This window comes from Staurois parvus, unplaced genomic scaffold (assembly GCF_062004578.1).
Source record: "Staurois parvus isolate SC_StPar_1 unplaced genomic scaffold, SC_StPar_1.0 ptg000604l, whole genome shotgun sequence".
NCBI classification, from domain to species: Eukaryota; Metazoa; Chordata; class Amphibia; order Anura; family Ranidae; genus Staurois; species Staurois parvus.
The window spans coordinates 4,859,976-4,881,724 of NW_028318400.1; the positions used below are offsets into that span (position 1 = coordinate 4,859,976).

A 21,749-nucleotide genomic window follows, 5' to 3' on the forward strand; every position below is an offset into this window, starting at 1 on the left:
CTCATGTTCCAGTTTTATGTTGTAGGGTAACAGATGAAGGGCTCCAACAGAACAGTTATATGCAGCAGATCTGATCCTGAGCTTTAATAAGTCGACTAACAATTGCATTAAAATAACACCATTTGTCCAATGTAGGAATGTATTTACTTCCTGCAATTATATGCCCAAAATAATGATTGTAAACATTAACGCCCCTTTCAAACAAGCGGTCTGATCGGGTCTGTCCGTTTTTCAGGTGGACCCGACTAAACCCTTTATTCTCCTCTATGGGCAGTCGGGTGGAAACATGTAGACCTAGCTACCTCTGATTCGATTAGGAAAAAAAAAAAAAAAAAAAAAAAAGAGGGGATCCGTTCCCTTCTGCCCGTTTACATCTAGCTGCCCATAGAGCACAGCGGAACAACTGTGCACTGAATGTCATTGCTAATTTAATACCTAGGTTTGCAATGACATCGCTATGCAGCATGTCCAGTAAAGAAAGCAAAGCTGTGAGAAGAACTACAGGCTGCCTACAGAAAACTAGATGAGGGAGTAAAGTCAAGACAAGTCACTCTGCACAAGGAGAGAGAGCAGCAGTGAACAGTCCCAATTATAAGAAAGTCCCTAGGCAAAGGTTTACATTGGATTACTGCACAGATCTGGAAGATATACACAAAGCACAAAAGATTCAGATAAGAATACACACGCTTTCTGAATATAGACAATTTCTTATCCCAAAGTTCTTTAAATTTCACCTAAACCTCGGTCACAGGCAACACAACAGTCTCATAACACAAGCACACTGCAACATCCCATCAGCAGCAACCTGACCTAACTACAACAGACTAAAATCTAGTTACAGATAATCCTAGGAGTGCATTAAACAAGATATAGTTTTATAGAAAATATATTTAAATATAAACACCCTTAGTAAACAAACATCAAGAAAAAACATTGTGTGTGTGAACTGGCTTTTTTAAATATACTTTTTTATTTTGTATATATTTTCATATACATCTTTCAGCTTTATTCGGCTAAGACCACAACAAAACACTGGAAACTGGAGTAGAGAACTTGGGACATTCTTGGCCCTGTAAACAATTGAGCACTATAATACACCAGTAAAAACTGAAGTTTGGGTATACACCTTTCCAATAAAACACCCACACAGTGACAAGAATGAGACTTTAATTGGTTTTAAGTGGAGTTTATAACACTAAGATAAAGGGATGTTAACACATACAATAACAAATGGACATGTGAATTTGTATGAGGCATTATCCTGTACATGTAATTTGTTGTATATTCTCAGTGCATAGCATTACACACAGAGCCACTGCTGCACAGCACAATAGTATCTGAAAGAGGCTGAACCGGAGAGAAGACTGACCGATTGAGAGAAAAGTATATATAATAAAAACATTACAGGGAATTCTTCAAAAATTTGAGCTTAGAATGACAGGACAGAATATTCCCATCTCCAGTTGTAGCCTCTTAATAGTGCACAGTTCCACCCATTCCATTTGCATGCATGACAAGTTTAACAGTATTCAACGAGGAGAAAAAAAAATTTAAACGAGGCACTTTGTGGCAACCACAGGCATCGTTAGACATATTGCACAAATTTATACGGGAATGTACTGGAGATATATATATATCATTATCTATATACACATCCCCAGTCAACTCCACTTAAATTGATGGCCTGTGCCACAGAACAAGAACACCATGGATGCTATGTACAAAACTATTTTCTGTGGCAAAAATCAGACTGGGGTACTTGTTCAGTGTTTGGATTGACCTGCATGCCCTGACAGTGTGTCAACACTACCCAAAGCAATGATTTAATTCTAGAAAAAACCCAGAGTTCTACAGGCCACAATGTCTCAGGACCATCATGAATAGTAAACAGAACTCAATAATGGGCTTAGGGGGGAAAAAAAAAATACTGTCATCGTTAGACTGTTTCAGAAACTGGAAGGAGTGAGCAAATCAGTCAGTCAAAAAAAATTCTTGTCAAAATATAGGGGGATGGTAACTGAAGTAAACGCATAGAGTATGTCATATATATATTTTTTTTATATTTATACATATATAATGCCATTTTTACCCACTTCGGATGACTATACCATTAAATGTTAGCGAGGCTTCTCAAAAATATTTTAACTCTTTAAAAATTAAAAAATGGATTCCATTTTTTAAAGGGGGGAAAAAACAGTGCAAAATCCCATAATTTTGGCTGCATGATTTACCCTTCTGTAAATCAAGATCAACTGTAATTATATAAACACAATAGTTGTGAGGCAATAGGAAAAATATGTACTAGACAAAAAGGATAAATGTCCATGTCTGCATCACTGGTGACTCCCCAAGCTAGTGCAATCTGTTTGTCCATGCCAAGTCTTCACTCCTGGCAATGTCAGTAAGGCAACAAATGAGCTGAACCATCGTTAATTTATGAGGCCATATAGAATGTCCAAAAAACTGAATGGATAATTTAACTTTAGAATATTAAGTGCCATGTGGACATAGATATATGCCGTTTTGATAGGATTCTAAGTTAAGATATTAAGACCTATAAAATTCCAGCTATACTTGGATTTACTTTTTGTAGGCCCTCAAGTTTGAAAGTGCTTTCAATATCAATAGGCAGCTGTGTTGCAAAACATCATGTACAGCATATTTAGTGCGTCATACTGAGCTGTCAAATCAAACTGTGCTTAGTCTTGATGTGATCCACCATCACTAACTGAGAATTTTCATTTACCATAATGTGCCAAGATACCGCCTCATAAAAAAATAAAGCCTCACATATAAAAATGGAGGAAGGGAAAAGCAGAGGTATGGTTCATAGCAGCCAATTAGAAAACAGCCTTCCCTTTTTAGAGACCATAAAAAAAATTACAGCACGGATCTAGTAACTGTGGGCAAAACTCTTTCTCCTCCTCTCAATTTTTATGCAAGAGGCCCACTCATCTTATAGTGCGGCCAAGTGCTATTATTCAAGTAACATATTCTGGTTGGTAGCCAATCAATCAATAGCCTTAAGGGCTACAACACTGTCCTAACCTTTTAGCATACATCTAAACTGGGTTATGCATTTTAAGACAGGGATTGAAGCTGCCGAACGTTTCCATTTTAATTGTAAATGAAGGCTGCCTATGGTATCAACTAATATATTAACAACCCCCTCCCCTAAAAAAAAAAAAATTGCAAGCTTAAATGTTGCACTAAAGGGGCAAAGAAAATTGAAAATTTTAAAGTGGAACAAAAAAAAAAAAAAAGTTTTATATCCACCACCATACCAAAAAGGCAGAGGTGTGGATATTAAAAAAAAAAAAAACTGCAGCAAAGATTGCATACAGCTAGTCAGTAAGTTTATTTTCTGATTGAAAACTATCATAGGCCAAAAGTGTTTTAACCTAGTCTTTATGAATCACAATCTTTTAAACAACCCATAAGTGGAACGAGATGTGTTTGGTTCCAAGGACACTCATATGCACATGTAAATCCAAAACTCAGCCCTCCATTCTTTTAAACTGAATTCTGACAGTCATGAATAACACTGGCTTCTCAATCTTAAGGAAAAAAAAAAGTCCTTCCAAATACTTTAATTTGAATTACAGTTTCCAATGTTAAGTAGGTCATAGTATAAATAAACTATATCAAATGGGATTTTACACTGTCATGAAATGTATTTTCACAAAAAGATTAATTTTTTAGCATTTGAACTGGAGCTTGAAAGTGTGAACTTGAAACTGGAAATTGATTTTAAAAGCCTGTTTAATTTTTTTTTTTTTTTTTTGCAGCCTGGCAAAAGAAGAAAAAAAAAAAGTGGAATACCAGACCACAATACCTGTGATCAGTGATATAACACTGCCAGTTCAAAGATCTAATATTCTAATAGATAGCAATCAAACTACATAGAGTATTTGGGACACATTATAATTTTGATATACACCATCTTATATCTGTGCCGTGTTGAAACTTTTAAAGCAACACTGACTTCATAACCATGTGTAATGTAAATAAAAAAACAAATATATATCTATATAAAAAAAGACATTGAAGCTACTAAACATTCTTCAAGTAAAATTCCCTAACAGTTAATGACATAAAAAGTGTGCAAAACTGCAAAACTCATTGTAATAGAATGTGTACGATCAAAACGGGTGGATTTGCTGACAGCTATGCAATTAAATAAATGCATGAATTTTTGTATAGAACTGTTAGAACTGAACGTGGATATTTCCTGTGCACTGTTAAAATAGTTCATATTGATGGAGGGCGGGGGACAAAACCTATAGCAGAAACTTGCAGGCAGCACTTGAAGCATTCACAAAAGTTATATGACTGGAAAAAAAGATCGCAATAATTAGACCTTTGTGATTAACCATTTATGAGCCAAAGTCATCTTGAAAACATACCCAAGCTGATGTATAAAAATTGGAGACTAGAAAAGCCAGATGTGGTGTCAACAATTGAATACTCGCTATCATTTTAAAGTGGCACTGTAAGAATGAGAGCTGGAATCTGGCTACTATGGCCAACACCTCCACTTGCAATTGCATTCATAAAGGAGCATGAGTGTACTTTTAAAGAATCCCCTGGCACACAGATGGTTAATATCTCTCAAAAAAATACAAAAAAAACAAAAAACAAAACTTTCAGCACTGGCCTTGATTACACATGGGATGGAACCATCATTGCAACGGTTTGGCATAAAAGATGTAGAATTGCAGAACCTAAAATCATTGCTAGTTTACTTCTGTCAAATAAAACTGGTAAAATTTCACCATGGGCAGCTAGCCTTAACATTTATTTAGAGAACTACCAAGTTATAGAAGGACATTTGAGACCCTGCTAACTTGTGGGAGATCTTCACACATGTGGGTCCTCTCATGATGGCCTGGATGGTTCAATCCTGTACCTCTATAAAAGAACCACTCCCTACAGCTGCCTTTTCTAGCACCATTATGCAAAAGAAAAAAAAACAAAAAAACAAAACACAAATAAAAGCAGCGACAGTGGACAATTCCTTATATGTTCAGGATTACTGCAGCACGCAAAACAAAGAAAAAAGGAGTATGTAAAAAGCTTGAGATGGTACATGAATCCAGCTGGTAAGAGATTCAGCTTTAAATATTAAATTCTCCACCGCATTTAATAAACATACGTACATGGAAATAACCCTTGAACATTCTATAGCCAATTGAAAAATAACTGTTGCCACACTGGCTGTGAAGAGGCAGGAGGTGAACCTAGTATTTCACAAAAGCACATTATAAACTTCACTTGTGACAAAACAAAAATAAAAAAGGGGGAAGGGGTCCTATGTATACACAGCTCCACTTTTGGGAAGGGGGGGGTTAACAAAAAACAAACATAAAAAACTGGAATAAAATGGGAAAGTGCCATCTTTATTTATCCTAATTAAGATTTAAATGTCCTTTTGACACGAAAAGGATATTTACATAACATTGTTACGTAAGCTTTTCTTCTTTTTTTGTACTTTGCTTTTTCCTCTTTTTTCCTCTCCTTTTTCCTCATTCCATTGGACAACAGTGCCAAAAACCCTGCTGGGCAAAAAAATATTGGTCAAGGAAAAAAAAAAATTGCTCCTATAACTGGTAGTCTGACAATGCGATTTGCCATTTAAAAAGGTCCTTTATCAGTTTATTCAAGTTTGTCTTTCTGTGGTTTTAATTCCCTCGATTAAAAAAAAAAAAAAAAAAAAAAAAAAAAAAAAAAAAAAAAAACTCAGACTTTTGTAATCTGATCTTCATCAAAAGGTTCATTCTCTGGGTCAGAGTCAGTGGTGTCAGAGTATCGATAATGATCAGGTTCATTGTCACTAACATCCGGTGTTACTGAAGTTGAGCTGCTTGCTTCTGAATTTGAAGATTCTTCTACGGTTTTAGTGAAAAATAGCTTTACCTAAAGAAAGAAGACAAAAAGAAATTAATACACAAAGTAAATGAGCAGTTTAGAAGCATTAAAGGGTAACTCCACTTTCGTGGGGAAAAAATAGCAAAAACAAAATGCTTGCTACACATTGTAATTCAATATTGTAATTGAATGTTATAAAAAAATGACTTCCTTTTCAATCTGCAGCGCTGTAATCATCTGTAAAATGCATTGCAGTATGGCAACCTGGAGGCGTTCTGCACACAGGTGGTGTACAGAACGCCAGATGTGTCATGTCCTGCTTGTGCGATTGGCTCACTGATTTTCCCATAAGTGTGCAATAAGATAAAAGTCCGATTTTGAGCATCCACTGCAACAAAAAAGTCATTTTTGGTGAGATACTCCCAATGATTAAAACAGAGCTAAAAGGGATGCAGACCCTGCCTCTTATCTCATAGAGCCCTGCAGGTGAAGCAGCCGATTGAGGATCATAAAATCACCCCTATACAGATTCACTTTGCAACATGGACACAAATAGCTGTTTCTTCACAACAAAAAGGTAGGAATCTAACAATGTTTGCAGAAAACCCTGCAATATATACATAGATTACCCAGAGGGTTGTTTTTTTTTCCTCTAGAAAAAGATACTCTAACAAATCTACAAACTGCAAACTTTGAACTCCTGAACTATAAAGCTTTAAGACTTCTAAAACTCAAAAGGTGACTAAGGTGACAGCAGAACGTTTCCTTATACACGCACAGCAGCATCTGGTTACGTTACACAAAGCCATCTCTATCTTCAGAAGCTTTTACTCATTATAGTTCCAATTATTCTATGAAGTAAGCCATGTATCTATATTTAACCTACATGAAGCAACAAGTCATAATGCCGGCTTATTTTTGAAATTGAACTTTTTCACTACCAGCGTCCATTTTTTCCCCCCTTTCTTTATACATGTTAAAATACCTGTTTTAGGACAGGTTACTTAAAACCCCAAAACATTATAAACAATCTGAAAGCAAAGATCCTGTACCATAAAATGGAAGGAATTGCTTTTTTTTTTTTTTTGTGTCACATGCAATGAGTAGAATTGTTCATCAAACCCATATTTTCAGCAAAAACACACAAATTATGGTGAACAAACAATACCCAATGTTTTGGTAGAATATAAAAGATGGGTTATGTTGCACGCCTATGAAAAAATTAAAGTAGACCAAATTGTCCATCGGAGACCCTTTACGTTCACTGCCAGAGCCATTGTTGTGTTTTTTGCACTCCGTTTAAAAAATAAATTTAGGCCTGAAGATTACATAAACCCCCCCCCCCCAAGCATTATATATGTTTTGAAAGCAGAGACCCTAGAGAATAAAATGGTTGCAGATCCAATATTTTGTGTTACACAAAAGCAACAAGGGTCTGTGTGGAGGCAATAGGAATGTACTTCCTGGAGCATGTGCAGTCTCGCTCCCCCCAGTTCAAGTATTACCAATTACATTCATGCTTTCAAGGCAGGCTTAAATTTGATTAATGATAATGAAACTTTTTAAACTGGGCCTTACGTATACAAGATTCATATTCTAGTTTCACAAGCAGGTGTGCTTCAAAATCACCAATTAAAAGCAGTGGGGTGGTCTGGTGAACTAAAGGAATGCCTAGATCAGGGGATTCCAAACTATGGCCCTCCAGCTGTTAAAGTACTACAAGTCCCATCATGCCTCTGGGAGTCTTGCCTGTGGCTGTCAAGAGTCTTGCAAGACCTCGTGGGACTTGCATTTCCTTAACACCTGGAGGGCCATAGTTTGGAGACCCCTGGCCTAGATGAAAAACAAACCCCAAGCAGGTAGGCTATGTGCCCTTGCATGTATATTAAGGATGAAGTTTCAAATCTAGATAAGTGGTTACTGTACATTAGACAAGCAAATAAATTAAGTGGATAAACATATTGACAACTAGCTAAAAATTATTCCTTAACTACAGGCAAGGCCCTACAATACAAACTTGGGTTGTAGAAGTGCTAATCTCCGTTACCTGGGAAAAACAACTGTGTTGCAGAAAATAAAAGTGAATGAAAATACCATAATACCAGAGTATACTACTAGTTTATGGGTTTGTTATAAAAGTGAAGAGCACAAGTGAAACATTCAGACTTACTTTGAAGTTTGGGGAGAAGTATCTGTTGGCCTTGTCTTTATTAGCTTTATCTAAGTCGTTTTTTGTCAATGTGAGTGTGAGATATTCTTTGTCATTATCTGAACGTTCCGTGCTTTTGATACCATCAAGTTCCTGCTCTCCAAGTAACGTTCCATTCTCTACTTTGTCTGAATACTCTTCAGGACCAGGTATAAAGAATGTATTTATCCAAAAATGAAACATTTTTTCCTATAGGGAGAAATAAAATATATTGCTATGTAAGAAGGCAGGGTTAGTTTACATTTTTTGTTTCGTCTAAAAAACTAAATTCAAAAAACAGAGGGGGAAAGCGAAAAAGCATATAGAGAGGCTGCAGAGTGAGCAAAGATAAAATTGGGGAAATCTCTATTAGAAAAATTAACACCTGACTGAAATATTTGCAAGACAACGGGCCTAGAGTTGTAATTGTTTTTAGCTGTATATAACCACTGTTGTGACTAGGCATCGTAACTTCTACTACTTTCAAATGATTACGGAGCAGATAGAAAATTCTGTGTAAATGGCTATTGCAGTGACAGCCACCCTTACACTGTACTCTGCTACTGGGGAGACTATGCAGGATCTCAGATTTCACCATTAAATTACCAATTATTAAGAATGTTTGAAAACTAAATTCAGTAGAGCTGGAGCAATACTTTACCTCCTTAGTACACCAAGCTAAGCTGTGGAGTAAGGCTACTTTCACACTGATCTGCTGCAAAAATGCATAGGCGTTTTTACTGCGCTTTTACGAGGCTTAATTTAAAGGACACGACTTATAAACTGCACCAAAAATGCTTCCCAGAGGCATTTTTTAGGCAGTTTCCATTGATTTCAATGGGAAGAGGCGTCTTCAGGGCTTTTTTTTTTTTTTTTTGCTCAACGCCTCAGTATGAAAACATACATAGATATACATTCACATACATAGGGAAGCATTTTTCTTGAGCTTTTCAGTTTTTTTTTTTTTATGCAAAAATGCTTCAAAAACTCTTCAGTGTAAAAGAAGCCTAAGGGAAGAACCGCTAGAAGGAGCTAGCCAGTGTTCTGATTTGCATACTGTCCATACATCCTGGAAGCAGCAGCATATCCACACATCGAAGTCTGGGGTGCTGTGTCCTCCAATGACCACTGGAGTAACCACTGTGTGTTCGTTTATAATGGAAAGTGGATCTCTCTGCATGCTCTGTTGGACAAGGCCGTGTTAAATCCTCACTAAACCATATTTTGATTTATTAAAAAAAAACCCAGAGTTATTATGTGATTGCTGGAGAGGTAGCAATCACATTTCCTCATTTACGGGAATACATAGCACGCTGCATCCTTCGTAGTTCCGAAACATGCAAAACCTAAAAGCACATAAAATACACCACTGTGCTTTCTAGCTTTGCCGGCATATTTTACCTTTTCTTGTGGTAAGTACCGTAAGTACAGTAAGGCCACATCCAGATTTTATAAATTAGCCAGCTATACAGAACTACTGAAATATTATAATAGCACTACAGCTAAAAGGTAAGGTACTATTCACACTACGTGCAGAGATTGGTGCTTTTTGCACCTGATCAACTGTTTTCTATCCTGCATTTCTCCACAGCGCATCTATTGGCACCATAGAATCAAAGCAGCACATTGTAGTGCAGAAACGTAAATGGACTGTAACCGTGTACACTCTAAAAGTTGAAGAAAATGGTAAAACTGTGCAAGTTACTGAAACAGAGCACCCAGTCACCCCCTTGCTGCCTGGCAAAACAGACCCCACCCCGCAAACCAAAATGGAGCCTTTTAGTGGCTAGTGTTAACGATGCCCTTACTAAATTATATCATTTTAATTACCTGGTTAAACTGAACAGGTTTTAATAGCAAAAATGAAAGTGTAACCAGTGAAAAAAAAAAGCCATCTCAAACATTACACCAGTCTTACATTAGAAAAGATGCTCAACATACAGAACAAAAAAGCCATTGCAAGCCATGAACATTGCTGCAATTAATAGGCACACGGGATATGTGGCCAGTGACATTACACAGACAGCGACACAATGTCATGTATTAAACCAGTAATCCTTAAGGGTTATGCACCTTCACAAGGAAAGTATAAATCAAAGTGATATTTGCAAACCTAGCTGACCTCCCTAGTTGAAAACTTTTTTTTATGAGTTTTGTCTGTGTAATTAACAAAATATTAATCATCCTGCATGATTTGGTCATTTTTACATAATAAAAATGGATAAACTGATACTGAATGACCCTTAAAAGGCATATACTATTTAAAAGAAATTTTCTTTCACAGGAAGCAATGTTTTTCTAAAATTGCCTTGTGGATTTCTAATGAGATTTATTTAAATGCAATGAGCATTTTGCTTTTTTTTTTTTGTTTTTTTTTTAAATTTAGTGCGATTTTGACAACTGCTTTCATTTTAATTGAAGATACAAGGTAACAAGAAAGCAAAAGTTGAAATTCTTAACTGGAAGTCAAAGGTCAATATTAAAGGTAAGCCTGAGCTCCAATTTCACATCTTGTGCCTATAAAGAGGTATGTACAGGCACTACAGAAAGGGAAATGATAAGCAATGGCACGTCCGTTCTCTCAAATAGATAGATATCCTACAGATACTTCTGTTCATATTCCCTAAGCAGCAAAGCAAAAAAAAAAAAAAATGCAACTAAAAGCAAAGCCTCAGACATAACATGGTATCACGGCTTCCATTGTTGAGTCACACAGGAAGTCCTTTACCAGCTGAGGAATGTACTGGGAATGTGGCAGTGTGCAGATAAACTTTGCTGCAGTAATGTGAAGAATGCTGAGCTTTGCTTTTAACTAGAACACAATAACCAATCTAACATTTAAAACAGAATTTCAGGGATCAGACATCTTAGATCTTTGCTAAAGCCAGAAAATGTTTTGGCCACTGGAACACCAACCTTTTTCATCATCTTGTTCTGTTTGTGGAAAAACTCAACCTTTATATCTCCACAAACAGGAAGAGGCTGCGGGAAGTCAAAATACATGTATTTCTCCTCACGTCTTGTGGGTCCTGTAGAGGATGTAAATATCTTAACCTTCAGTTGATAGATAACAAACTGGGGATCTACAGAAATGGGAAAAGCACAACGTTAGAATGTTCCCTTATATGCAATATAATAAACTGCACAAGACATTTATCAGAAATTCTGTGGTATGTAAGAGGTTCAGGAAAAAAAAAAAAAACGAAAAGCATAACCTACCTTTTGCAAAACTATAATATATGCACTTACAATATTAAAAGAAAGATATGCATTTTTAAAAAATGTTTGCATTGAAACCTGCAGGGCACTGAAGGGCAATGCACAGGCTCCTGCAATGTTCACTTCCCAGCGGCAGGAGGAAGTAATAGATTACAAGTGTGATGACGTCATTGCACTTCTCCATTGAGAGTCCATCTGTCAAGGTGGCAAATGGGACTTGTAGTCTTTCCATTCACAGGTCCCTGTGAATGGATGTCATAGCTGTGTAAGTGGGGCTGTGTACAGGAGTGCCAAATTTAAATGCAAACAGAAGGGTGCAGGAGGAAGAACACCTTGATTGTGGTAAGTGGGAGTGGTTTGAGAGTGGGGGTTGGGGAAATGGAATATTTTTCATGTTCCACCCTAAAATATTGGGGTAATATGATACATGGTCACATAGGTGGACCAAGCCTTTAACTAAAACGAAATCACTCTACAAACTAATGACATTTATATAACTTTTTTTTTGCAGAGATCAAATAAATTTGAGTAGTTTATGCAATTAATGTCATTAGCTATAAGGGTCATATCAGAGTATCAAAAAAACGCTTTAAAACTTGCAAATTTTCTCCAAAATGTTGAAAATCACTGTGTCTGAAGAACCAGTCTTTTCCCCACATTAAATAAAAGGTTCCTAGTAAACAGACAATATCTCGCTCTGCTTATGCTTGGAGAGAAGCTAAAAAAGGTATTTTAAATGCGGCATTACATTTTAGAATATACTGTACCTATCATGAAGATCAACAAAATCTATCGGTAAAAACATAGGCCTTGTACAATGGCAAACAGAGAACTATGTCAAAGGTAAAGGCTACATATGCACAGCTTTGTGGACAAAGGGAACAGGGTGTACTCAAAAGCACTGCTCCGCTAACCCTCTCCTCCATGCACTCACAGTCTACAGTATAAGAGGCCATCATTGCGCCTGGGTTCACACTCGTGCGGTGCGGTATATCGCATGTGATTCGTACAGGAACCGCACCCCATTCCTGTGCAAATCACATGCAAATTCTGTGCAGTGCGATTTGAGCCACACATTTTGTATGGCTGGAATCGCACTGCATCCACACCAAAGAGGTGCAGGACCCTTAATTTAGTCCACACTAGAATTGGAATGCATGGGTATTCACACCCATGCGATCTGATTCTGCACATCGCACTGCGTTTTGCGGACTGATTTTGGGGTGTTGCTAACTCTTACCATACACACCAGCAGTGGTTCGCATGAACAGAGTGTGATTGTGAAACCACTGTGAATTCCGCACCGCATCAGTGTGAACCCAGGCTTAACAGTTCTTCTCACCTCCAGTGTCCAACCACCTCACGTGTTTTGAGGCAATATACACAAGTTTCACTGAATGTTGTAGTAACGGGACAATCATTTCCTGGTCATGCAATACTTCAACAAAAGCCAGACACCAGATGCTCCATATTTCATGTTTTGTTATGTACAATAGAGGAATCTAGACGCTCACTAGAAAATTTAAAAAGGTAAACCAGTCTCTTTAAAACTCTTGCATGCCAGAGCTTTGTATCCGGTCATCCACATTAGAGAAGTTCACCTTTCGGAACTGGTTACGCCTATTTTTAGGGCGGAGCATGTAACATGTTGCCATTGCTGCAGCCCGCTAGCAGATTTAGATACACTAATTGAAGCCAAACTTCAGCTCACACTGCACTTACAGCAGAAGATTTTTTCGTTTTGGGGGAAAAAAAAAAAAACACAAAAACTTGTAAGCACCCGTCAGTAGCGGAAGGAAAGCCAAAGTAGATAATGTCACAGGAAAACCTGTGCTCACCCCAGAAAAATACATGTAGACCAGACTGGAAAGACTGTGAAAGGGGCCTTACTAAATATTGTTGACCATGAGGAAGCCAAAACTCTGCATAAACATTTTAACCACTTCTGGACCAGCAACGTATCTGTACGTCGCCGGATTTTCTATGGTTGTACCCTGGTACCATTTTTAAAAGTGGACGATCGGCTCTCTTACACAAGCAGCGGCAGGACGACTCTTTCAGGATCTGTTGTCCCACCGGTAGTCCCGAGCGACCAGCCGGAGCGTCCGCTCTTCTTTATTGTAAACCAGAAGCAACCTTGTTTCATTTCCGGGTTACTCAAACGTTCAGTGCCATTTCAAAAATCTGAAAGCATTCAAAACACAACGATCTTGGTGTTTTGAATACTTTCAAATGCTAAATGAGGGATTTGGGATCTCCGACCCCTCCATAAAAATACCAGTCTCGACTCTATTACTGTCACAGGGGATGTTTACAATCCTTGCGACAACAAAAAAAGGAAAAAATTTTTTTTTTAAAGTGACAGTGGCTCCGCCTCCTCATGCTCACATGCAAAGGTGAATGAATGCGTTGGTCCCATACACATTCAGCAAACAAAGATTGTCCCAGACATGAGGTATTGCTGCGATCGTAAGATCATGGGCAGTATTTCAAGCACTAGACCTTCTCTGTAAATCTAAAAAGGTAACCTGTAAAGGCTTTTAAATCATTGCCTATGAAAAGTAAAATGTATGCAGTTTGTTGCCGTTGCGCAATTTTAAAGCATGACGTTTGGGATCTATGTATTTGGCATTACATCTTTTCTATTTTACAAAAAAAAAAATGGGTTATATATTTTTTTTTTCTTTTGCAATAAAATTAAAAAAAGTTTTTTTTCCCCAAAAAATTGTGTTTGAAAAACCACTGTGCAAATACAGTGTGACAAAAAAAAAAAAAAAAAAATGCAAAAGCCACCAATTTATTCTCTCGGTTCTCCGCTTTAAAAAGTGCCAGAAATGGCTTGGGGCTGAAGCAGTTGACCATTAAACATCACACATTTTAGCAAAAAAAAAAAAATGTCTTTAGTAAAAAGACATGCTCACTAAATACTAATCAACATTTACACTTTAACATTTGTTTACAACCATCCAATATGTTGCCCTATCAGCACAAAAAACCCCAATATTAGAAACATAATGCAACAACGCACAAACACCTTGCAAAATGACAACCGTCCACTTCATGTTTAAACAGTATTGCAATTGGTCGACCATTTTAGTCTGCAATTAAACCAGTATCAGAAAAGATAAAACTACAACACTTAAAACTAATAAGTGTCTATAACAAAAATAAAATGGTACAGAATTGCCTTCCCTAAAGTGAATGTCTAGGCAAAAAAAGGAAGCCTTTACACCTTGGCAATACATGTACAGTTCCCCAAGTTTTGGCTCTTAAAAAGTATAAATACTTTTTTATCTGACAGAAATCCAGTGAAGTATTTACTATTTGCTGGGTTTTAAAGCTTGTTCTAGTTTTTTTTTTGCGGAGGAAGCTAGGTATTCTTGCTGCTGGTGACATCCGAAGGGGAAATTTAGCCCTTCCCTCAACAGATGTCCTTCAAAAGGTCATGTAGAGAAAATGCTTTTTACAGACAGGCTTTGAAGACCAACACTGTAGCCAAAGTGCTCTCCATGTTCACCGACCAGAGACCCATACCCAAAAGAATTGGCTGCCATGGTAATCAGATCCTTCCCAAGGACCTCAGATAAGTGATCCAGAGTTTTCTCAAATTAAGGACAGATTGCATGTTTTCCCAGCAAGAAACAGGATTCTAGAGGGGGTTTCCAGCCGCTTGTCAGTGGGGTCCTTAAAGATAAGTGAATCCTCCTCTGGGAGGGAAGTCACAGATGGAGCAGTCCGCAGTTTAACAAAGTCTTCCTCAAACAGATACAAAGGTGGTAGCTGCAAGGGAGCGACAATGAGCACTGCATCAATAATTGCTGGAACGTCTCTAAGTTTTGGGGCAATGGCAGAAGACTGAGTCCCTTCAGATTCAAGCTTGTCAATTAAAGAAGTGAGAGACGCAGTATCACAGTCTTGGCAGCTGAAGGCTCAGAAACTACTGATGCCATGAACAGATAGAGATTTTGCAAGGGATGGCACGGAAGCATGCTTATGGCCTTTGCATTAAGGGCTAGTAATCAGCAGTGATATTCGGTCCATAAAGTCCTGAATATTAAAAGGTTCCATGGCAGCTTGTCCTTTAGTCAGTGTGCTGGCCTGGTACAGCAGGGGACTCTTTTCCCTACTTCTAGGATGAGCCATGTTCGAACCACAATGCAACATGCTCAGGATAAGAGGCAAGGCCTCTGCTTTTCAGCAGTTGGGGGTCATGGGTATCTGAGTCTGGCAGCTGAAGGTGGCCAAGATACTGTAGGCAGGCAACAGAGACAAACCAGGGAGAGGTCTGTGTGTCTCATGCAGTTGGAGTAGGAAAGAGCTTACTCAATGCTGAATGGCAGGAAAAAAAAAAAGAAAAAGCACTGAGCATACGGCAGGGCACACAGTAGATGTCAGTGCACAATTCCTTAGCATTAACCCCCACCACAGTAAGGCCAACAAAACGTGGGAAACTTTATGGCACCCAGCATGTCCATCAACAAGGTAGCTGAGCCTAGTCTTCAGAGATAAGGTCTGAAAAATAACTCTGCTCTTCATGTATTCTTACTTCAAAGATGTACCTCCTAGTTGCTGTGACATGACTTAGAGGGTGTCTGCATTCATTCTTCATGGCCCACTGTATGTTGAAATATAGCCACACTTTCCTCCACAACATGCAATGCCTGTACCAAACAAACGGTAGTTTGAATGTATTATGAAGGAGCGGATCAGTGCACTTTTAGTCATCGAATGAGAGTTAAAATCTGTCTGCTTTGGAGACAGACAGGACTTGTAGTTTGATCATTCGCAGATGCCTGTGAATAAATGATGCGGCTCTGCAGGCAGAGCTCCACACAGCCATGCCAATTTTGAATGTGACCAGCTGTGGGGGGGAAAGAACCCCCACCAGCTGTTAGGGGGAAAGTTCAGGGGGTGCTGGAACCCTAAATACCTGTGTGACGTGATATGTTTAATGGTATACTTAGCCTTTAAAGAATCAGGTCAGGATATAAATAATAAAGCAATCAGTCACATGTCCTCTGAAATCTGACAGCTGCTGGCTTGTCAACTGCCTGACAACATAGGTCTCCCATAAGATGTGCAGTGTTTGAGAGCAGGCAGGCAACACTCAGTGTTTGGGGACTGCGGCCTGATAGCTCTTGAGTGTTTTTCAGCTCGATGACCCCTGTTCATATTTGTATTTCAATGGTTTTTATTAATTTTAAACAGTATAAAACAGAGGCAACAAAACACGCCCACGCAGGGGCTATCAATTGCACCGATAGAAAATGCATAATAGAGCAGACAGCGCTCTAATTCCAATAAGGCAAAACATATGCCCACGCAGGGGCTATCAATGGCACATAGGTTACAATAACATCAGTGAAACTCAGATTATTGCAACTAAAGACAGCTGTCCACTGTCACATCAAAACAAACAGAAAAGGAGAGAAAAAGAGCAGAGAAGAAAGAGGAAAAAAAACAAAAAAACAAAAACACACACCAAAGAGCAAGGGTCCATGAGCGCCAATACAAAACTCCATCACCTCCCTACACTGGCCGGGGGGAGCGTGGGAAAGGCATATTGCAGCCACGGCTCCCATATTTTCAAAAATTTACCCTGTTCATATTTGAACGCCGTGTCACCTGCAGCAAAACCCCATCGCTCAAAAAAAGTACATGCACTACTTTTCAGGCAGATTTAAGCGTTTTTGTCCCAACAGACTTATATTAAAACGCCTGAAAAGCAAGAAATTTGTATTGTTGAGTATTTGTTCTAGCGTTTTCAGCTCAAACAGCAGCTCCCCCCCTCCTCTTCTATCATCACTCCACACCTTATAAACACACATCGTGTGATCATCTATGATCCCAGGGATCCCTATTGTAAGAGCTGGACAAGAATCACCAGAACCTGAGAGGACGTGGGACAAAACTTGCTGCCCCAGTGGAACATCTACACTGCTCGCCAGATCAAGAAGGAATGCTTAATAAAGAACGCCTATAATATTTGCAAATCTGCTAACAAAAAAAAAAAACCCAATGCCTGAAAACACTCATCTCAATGTGAATGTAGCCTTAAAACCAACAGCAAGCAGGTTCTAATTTCTGTTTTCCTAAGACCTCATTCACATTTGAGCTTTGAGGTGAAAAACTCTTAAGTAAAATCCCATTATTTTCAATGGCCCATGTTTACACTTGAGAGTTCTGTTGCCTGTAGTAAAACACCCGTCATTCAAAAAAGCACTTGTGCTACTTTTCAGGTAGATCTGAGCGTTCTGTGTCCATAGACATGAATGGAAAATTATTTTTTTTTTCCAGGCGTTTTCAGCTCAAGCAGAAGCTATTTCTATTTGCCAAAGCAAAAAAAGCCTAAATAAAAAAAAAACCCTGAAAAACACCTATAATATTTGCAAATCAGCTTAATAACAGTGCTCAAAAATGCCTGAAAAACCCTTGCAAAAAAGCCTAAAAATCACTCAGCTCAGTGTGAATGTAGCCTAAGCTGCTTTAAAGATAACAGGCCAAGGAAAATACCGGTAAACTTTTATATACAAACTTTGTACAAAATGATTAGAAAAGCAATATTGTATCTCCCAAATAGACTGCTAAGACAAGCCATACAGGGAAAATCTACATCTATGGCAAAAGGTCCTTAAACTCTATGCTTCATAGTACTCACTGAAGTCAACTATATTAATTATAATATAATCATATTATTCCTATTCCAGCAAAAAGGCAACTGTTATGCCAAATAAATATCAAGCTTCTGAAATACAAGAGGTAAGCTCTGTTTAGGGCTGGGTTAGGTGTACAAAACCAAGCTGCCTCAAATTAAGAACAGGAAGGGAGGAGGCTTTAAACCATAGCAAAAAAAGCCAGAAGAAGTAACCACAAGTGGCATGTAGGACCAAATAACAGCAAGGGCTGTGGTGATCAGCACAAAAGCGACAAATCACGTTTTAAAACAGAAGGGAGGGGACTAAAAAAAAAAAAAAAAACAGTCAACCTCATTATCATAGCTGCATAAGATTAGGAGCAGCCAGAGATTATTTTCTATCAGTTCAGAAACATTTTTTTCAAAATATGGGGGGAAAAAATTTCAACTTGCAGTAAAACCAAATCAAACATTTCCTAGTGACAATCAAGGTGTCGTTCTCTGAAGAGGAAGGAGAAGCAAGAAAAAAGAACAAAAAACAAACCCACCACCACATAAATGCAAGTGCAAAGTAGGAGATTGGAAATTAAAATGACTATGCTATTATGCTTCAAAACAGCAAAGGGGTGGTGTGCTTTACATTTTACACTACTTACTTATAAAGCCTTTGTAAGTGCTAACGAATAACAGATTCCTTAACTGGGTTGATTTACATGTTTATAGAATTTATAATTAGCACGATTCCTTGCCTTTTTATCCAAGTTAAAAATTGAAACCATGAATCATCACCAATGCACCTGAATGGAATTATGCAATTGCAGTAAAGTGTGACCTGTGTGTGTGTGTCTTTTATTTATTCCCCCCCCCCCCGCAAAACTGGCTGTGTTTAGGACCACCAAACCATTCCAAGCTAACCTTGACTTAAGGCCTCCTGCACACTGGGCGTTTTTAAAAATGTTACTAATATGCTGGTTTGCTGCATTTTACCGCATTTACTAGCATTAGAACATTTTACAGCTTGGAAAAAAAAAAAAAACGCTTGAAAACACCCCTGCCAAAAAAAATGCTGATTAAAGCCTATGTGTGCATGGACACATAGGATAACATGCTGGGGAGTTTGTTGGCTGTAGAAAAAAAAACAAACCAAAAAAAAAAAAACCCGCCAGAAGCCAAAACAGCAGCTATAAAAACACCCAGTGTGCATGAAGCCTACAAACTGAGACAGTACTTGAGCCTGCAAATGGAGCATCTAAGTTATTGTTTAGGTGCACAAGTGGCCTCTGTACTGCTCATAAACTGAAGTCAATGTACATGACATTTTCAGCTACAGTGATTGCACCTAAATACTACTTGTCTGTAGGTACACTGACTAGACAATGAATTCTCTAAATGGCATCCATAAGATCTATACCTCCCACAAAGGAAGTGCAGCTCTATTCTGGAAAATAAGACACCTGAACCCCAGTGTCTGCCACAACTGGATTTTACAATTTCTAAAATGAACTTTGTTGGCCCCCTTAGAAAGACGTTAACATTTGCAGTGCCTGCAGGACTTCGAGCTTTGCAGGATACTGAATGAAATATTTAAAGTATAATTGAGGACAAAACTTTAATTTTTAGTTTTGGATAACACCTATTCGGTTTTTTATTGCTGTCTCTGCCCCCCAAGGCCTCATGTATACTGCTGCTCTTAAAACGTGAGGTTTTTTTTGCCAAAGTTCTGAGCTCAACTCAATAAAAGCCTATGTCCATGTACACATAGGCTTTTATCGGAGTTTAGGAGTAGCAGAGTTTAGGGGCAATTAAATGTTAAATGTTCCTCTCCTGAATGAAGAAGAATCACATTCAGGAGAGGAACGGTTTGAGCAAAAAATGCCAAAACGCAGAACAAAACACGTGTAAACGATAGCCGCATTTAGCACTTGGGCGTTTATCCACGTCAATGCAAAACACTCTGGACAATCAAATGAATAAACGTGCAAGTGCTAAACACACCACCGTAGTTACAGGTGTTTGCTGCCAGAAGAGCTTAACGTCTAGGGGAGTTCATGCGTACATGAGGCCTTAGGAAGATTCACCCTATTTGTCCTGTTTACCATTATCATTGAAAATGAAAGTAAAACAAAATCCCAAATTTTGGGTTGTCCCCAGAAAAGTAATAGAGGGGAAATCTTCCAATGGGGACACCAGTTCTGGTGACCTGGTGGTCCCCAAAGAATTCCCTTAATTTTCAGGGATTTTCTCTTACTTCCTGTCTTGTTATGGGACAGGAAGCGAAGGTAAATCTCCCCGATGGAATGCAGATAGCGAGAAAAAAAAATCTGACGGGTTATAACCCTCCCTTGCTGTATCCAAAATGAAAAAAAAAAAAAGTCTTGTCTATGATTCTACTTTAATACATTTCCAAAAGTAGCAAAGCCTTGAATACACTGTGTGAGCTTTGTAAAGGAAAACAGTTTGCCAACTCAAATCCATCCAGATTCAGAGATTGGAATTTCTTTTCTCATAGAATCCAATGTCACTGTTGATCCAACAGTTAACAAATCTCAGTGAGGCATACAATACATATTTTACCTATACAGTCTGGCACTGGAATTACAGCAAAGAGAGACACTCATTCTACTTACTGCATGTTCCACCGCTGAACATTGGAATTGTTTCAAACATCATCTTGTGAAATAGAAGTGCCACTGGTCTGTAATCCAAATGATTCTTTAACAAGTAGCTGTAGTAATATACGTAGCGCCTTTGGCTGGGAATTGTCACACCCTAAAAATATACAAGACATTAATTCTGCAGTCTGCACCACACTGGATTACAACTGATGTACCCTGCTGAACTTTTGTTTTTTTAAATCACAAAAGAAAGAAATCTATTATAACACACCTGACCAAACACACCCAAAAACCTTTTTTAAAACATTGGCAGCAAAGTCAAAGCAATGAAATTTGTTATACTGCTCAGTCCAAAGACAACTTACACTGCTTAAGGGTAATTCTTTTTTACAATGACAATATTAAAGTTAGTTACAAGGACTGTGTGCATTCATTCATTGCTAAAAAAAAAAAAAAGAAAAAAAAAAAGGACAATGCCTAGTAAAACACTTAATGCAGGACACTTTAGGCTGCTCGAAGTGAAAACGTTGTAAAATCCTTTTCTTGGAGTACAGAAGATACAGAGGAGTTAAGTCATTACTACATGGGTTATGATGCCACCACAAGGTGAATGGACACTCGCCAGAAAAGAAGGCCCAGGAATAACCACTCCCAGCACAGCTAAGCCTTGATGTTGAAGCAAGCAATGAGGAACACAAAGGGGAGGATCTTCCTGTCCAGTTATCTACTCCAAGAAAAGGACTTTACTGGTAAACCAAAAATCCTTATTTCTTTATCATACATCACTAAAGACAGAGGAGGTAACAGTCATTACTACATGGGATGCAAAGCAATGAATCTAAGGGGAAGGCAACACAGCAACAAGGCCATTACCCTATATGCCCCCTACAAAGCCACCTGCATAGGACCAGTCATATGACTGCATTCCTTTTCCTACAGGGATACCCTGAAGGCAGACAGATTAATGCAAGAGGGCCAGCCAAATCACCAGAGGAACCAGGATGTGGATCAACAATTTTATCTCCTCTGACAACCACGTTCTTGACAGGTTAACGTCTGTCCTCAAGACCTTACATGTCACTAGGATGGATTTCCCTGAATCCAGCATCTGCGTGGATAACCTCAATTCCACAGCCACTTTGGTCTTGAGTCAGAAGCACTGGCTGACCAAGAACTCCAACACCTGATATATACTGCCAGGATATTGAGCTGCAGAGTACTGAAA

At 38.3% G+C, this 21,749-nt stretch overlaps 1 protein-coding gene across 1 annotated transcript in view; it reads right to left on the bottom strand.

The window, feature by feature from the left end:
* Positions 1–1,150: 1,150 nt before the first annotated feature.
* Positions 1,151–21,749, bottom strand: part of PTEN (phosphatase and tensin homolog) — an 85,900-nt gene continuing 65,301 nt past the window's right edge. The window contains exons 6-9 of the mRNA XM_089692791.1: positions 20,537–20,678; positions 10,973–11,139; positions 8,039–8,266; positions 1,151–5,916 (exon numbers count right to left, since the gene is read on the bottom strand). Coding sequence (XP_089548917.1) covers positions 5,740–5,916; positions 8,039–8,266; positions 10,973–11,139; positions 20,537–20,678 — 714 coding nt within the window. The 3' untranslated portion in view covers positions 1,151–5,739. The remainder of the gene's footprint in view (positions 5,917–8,038; positions 8,267–10,972; positions 11,140–20,536; positions 20,679–21,749) is intronic.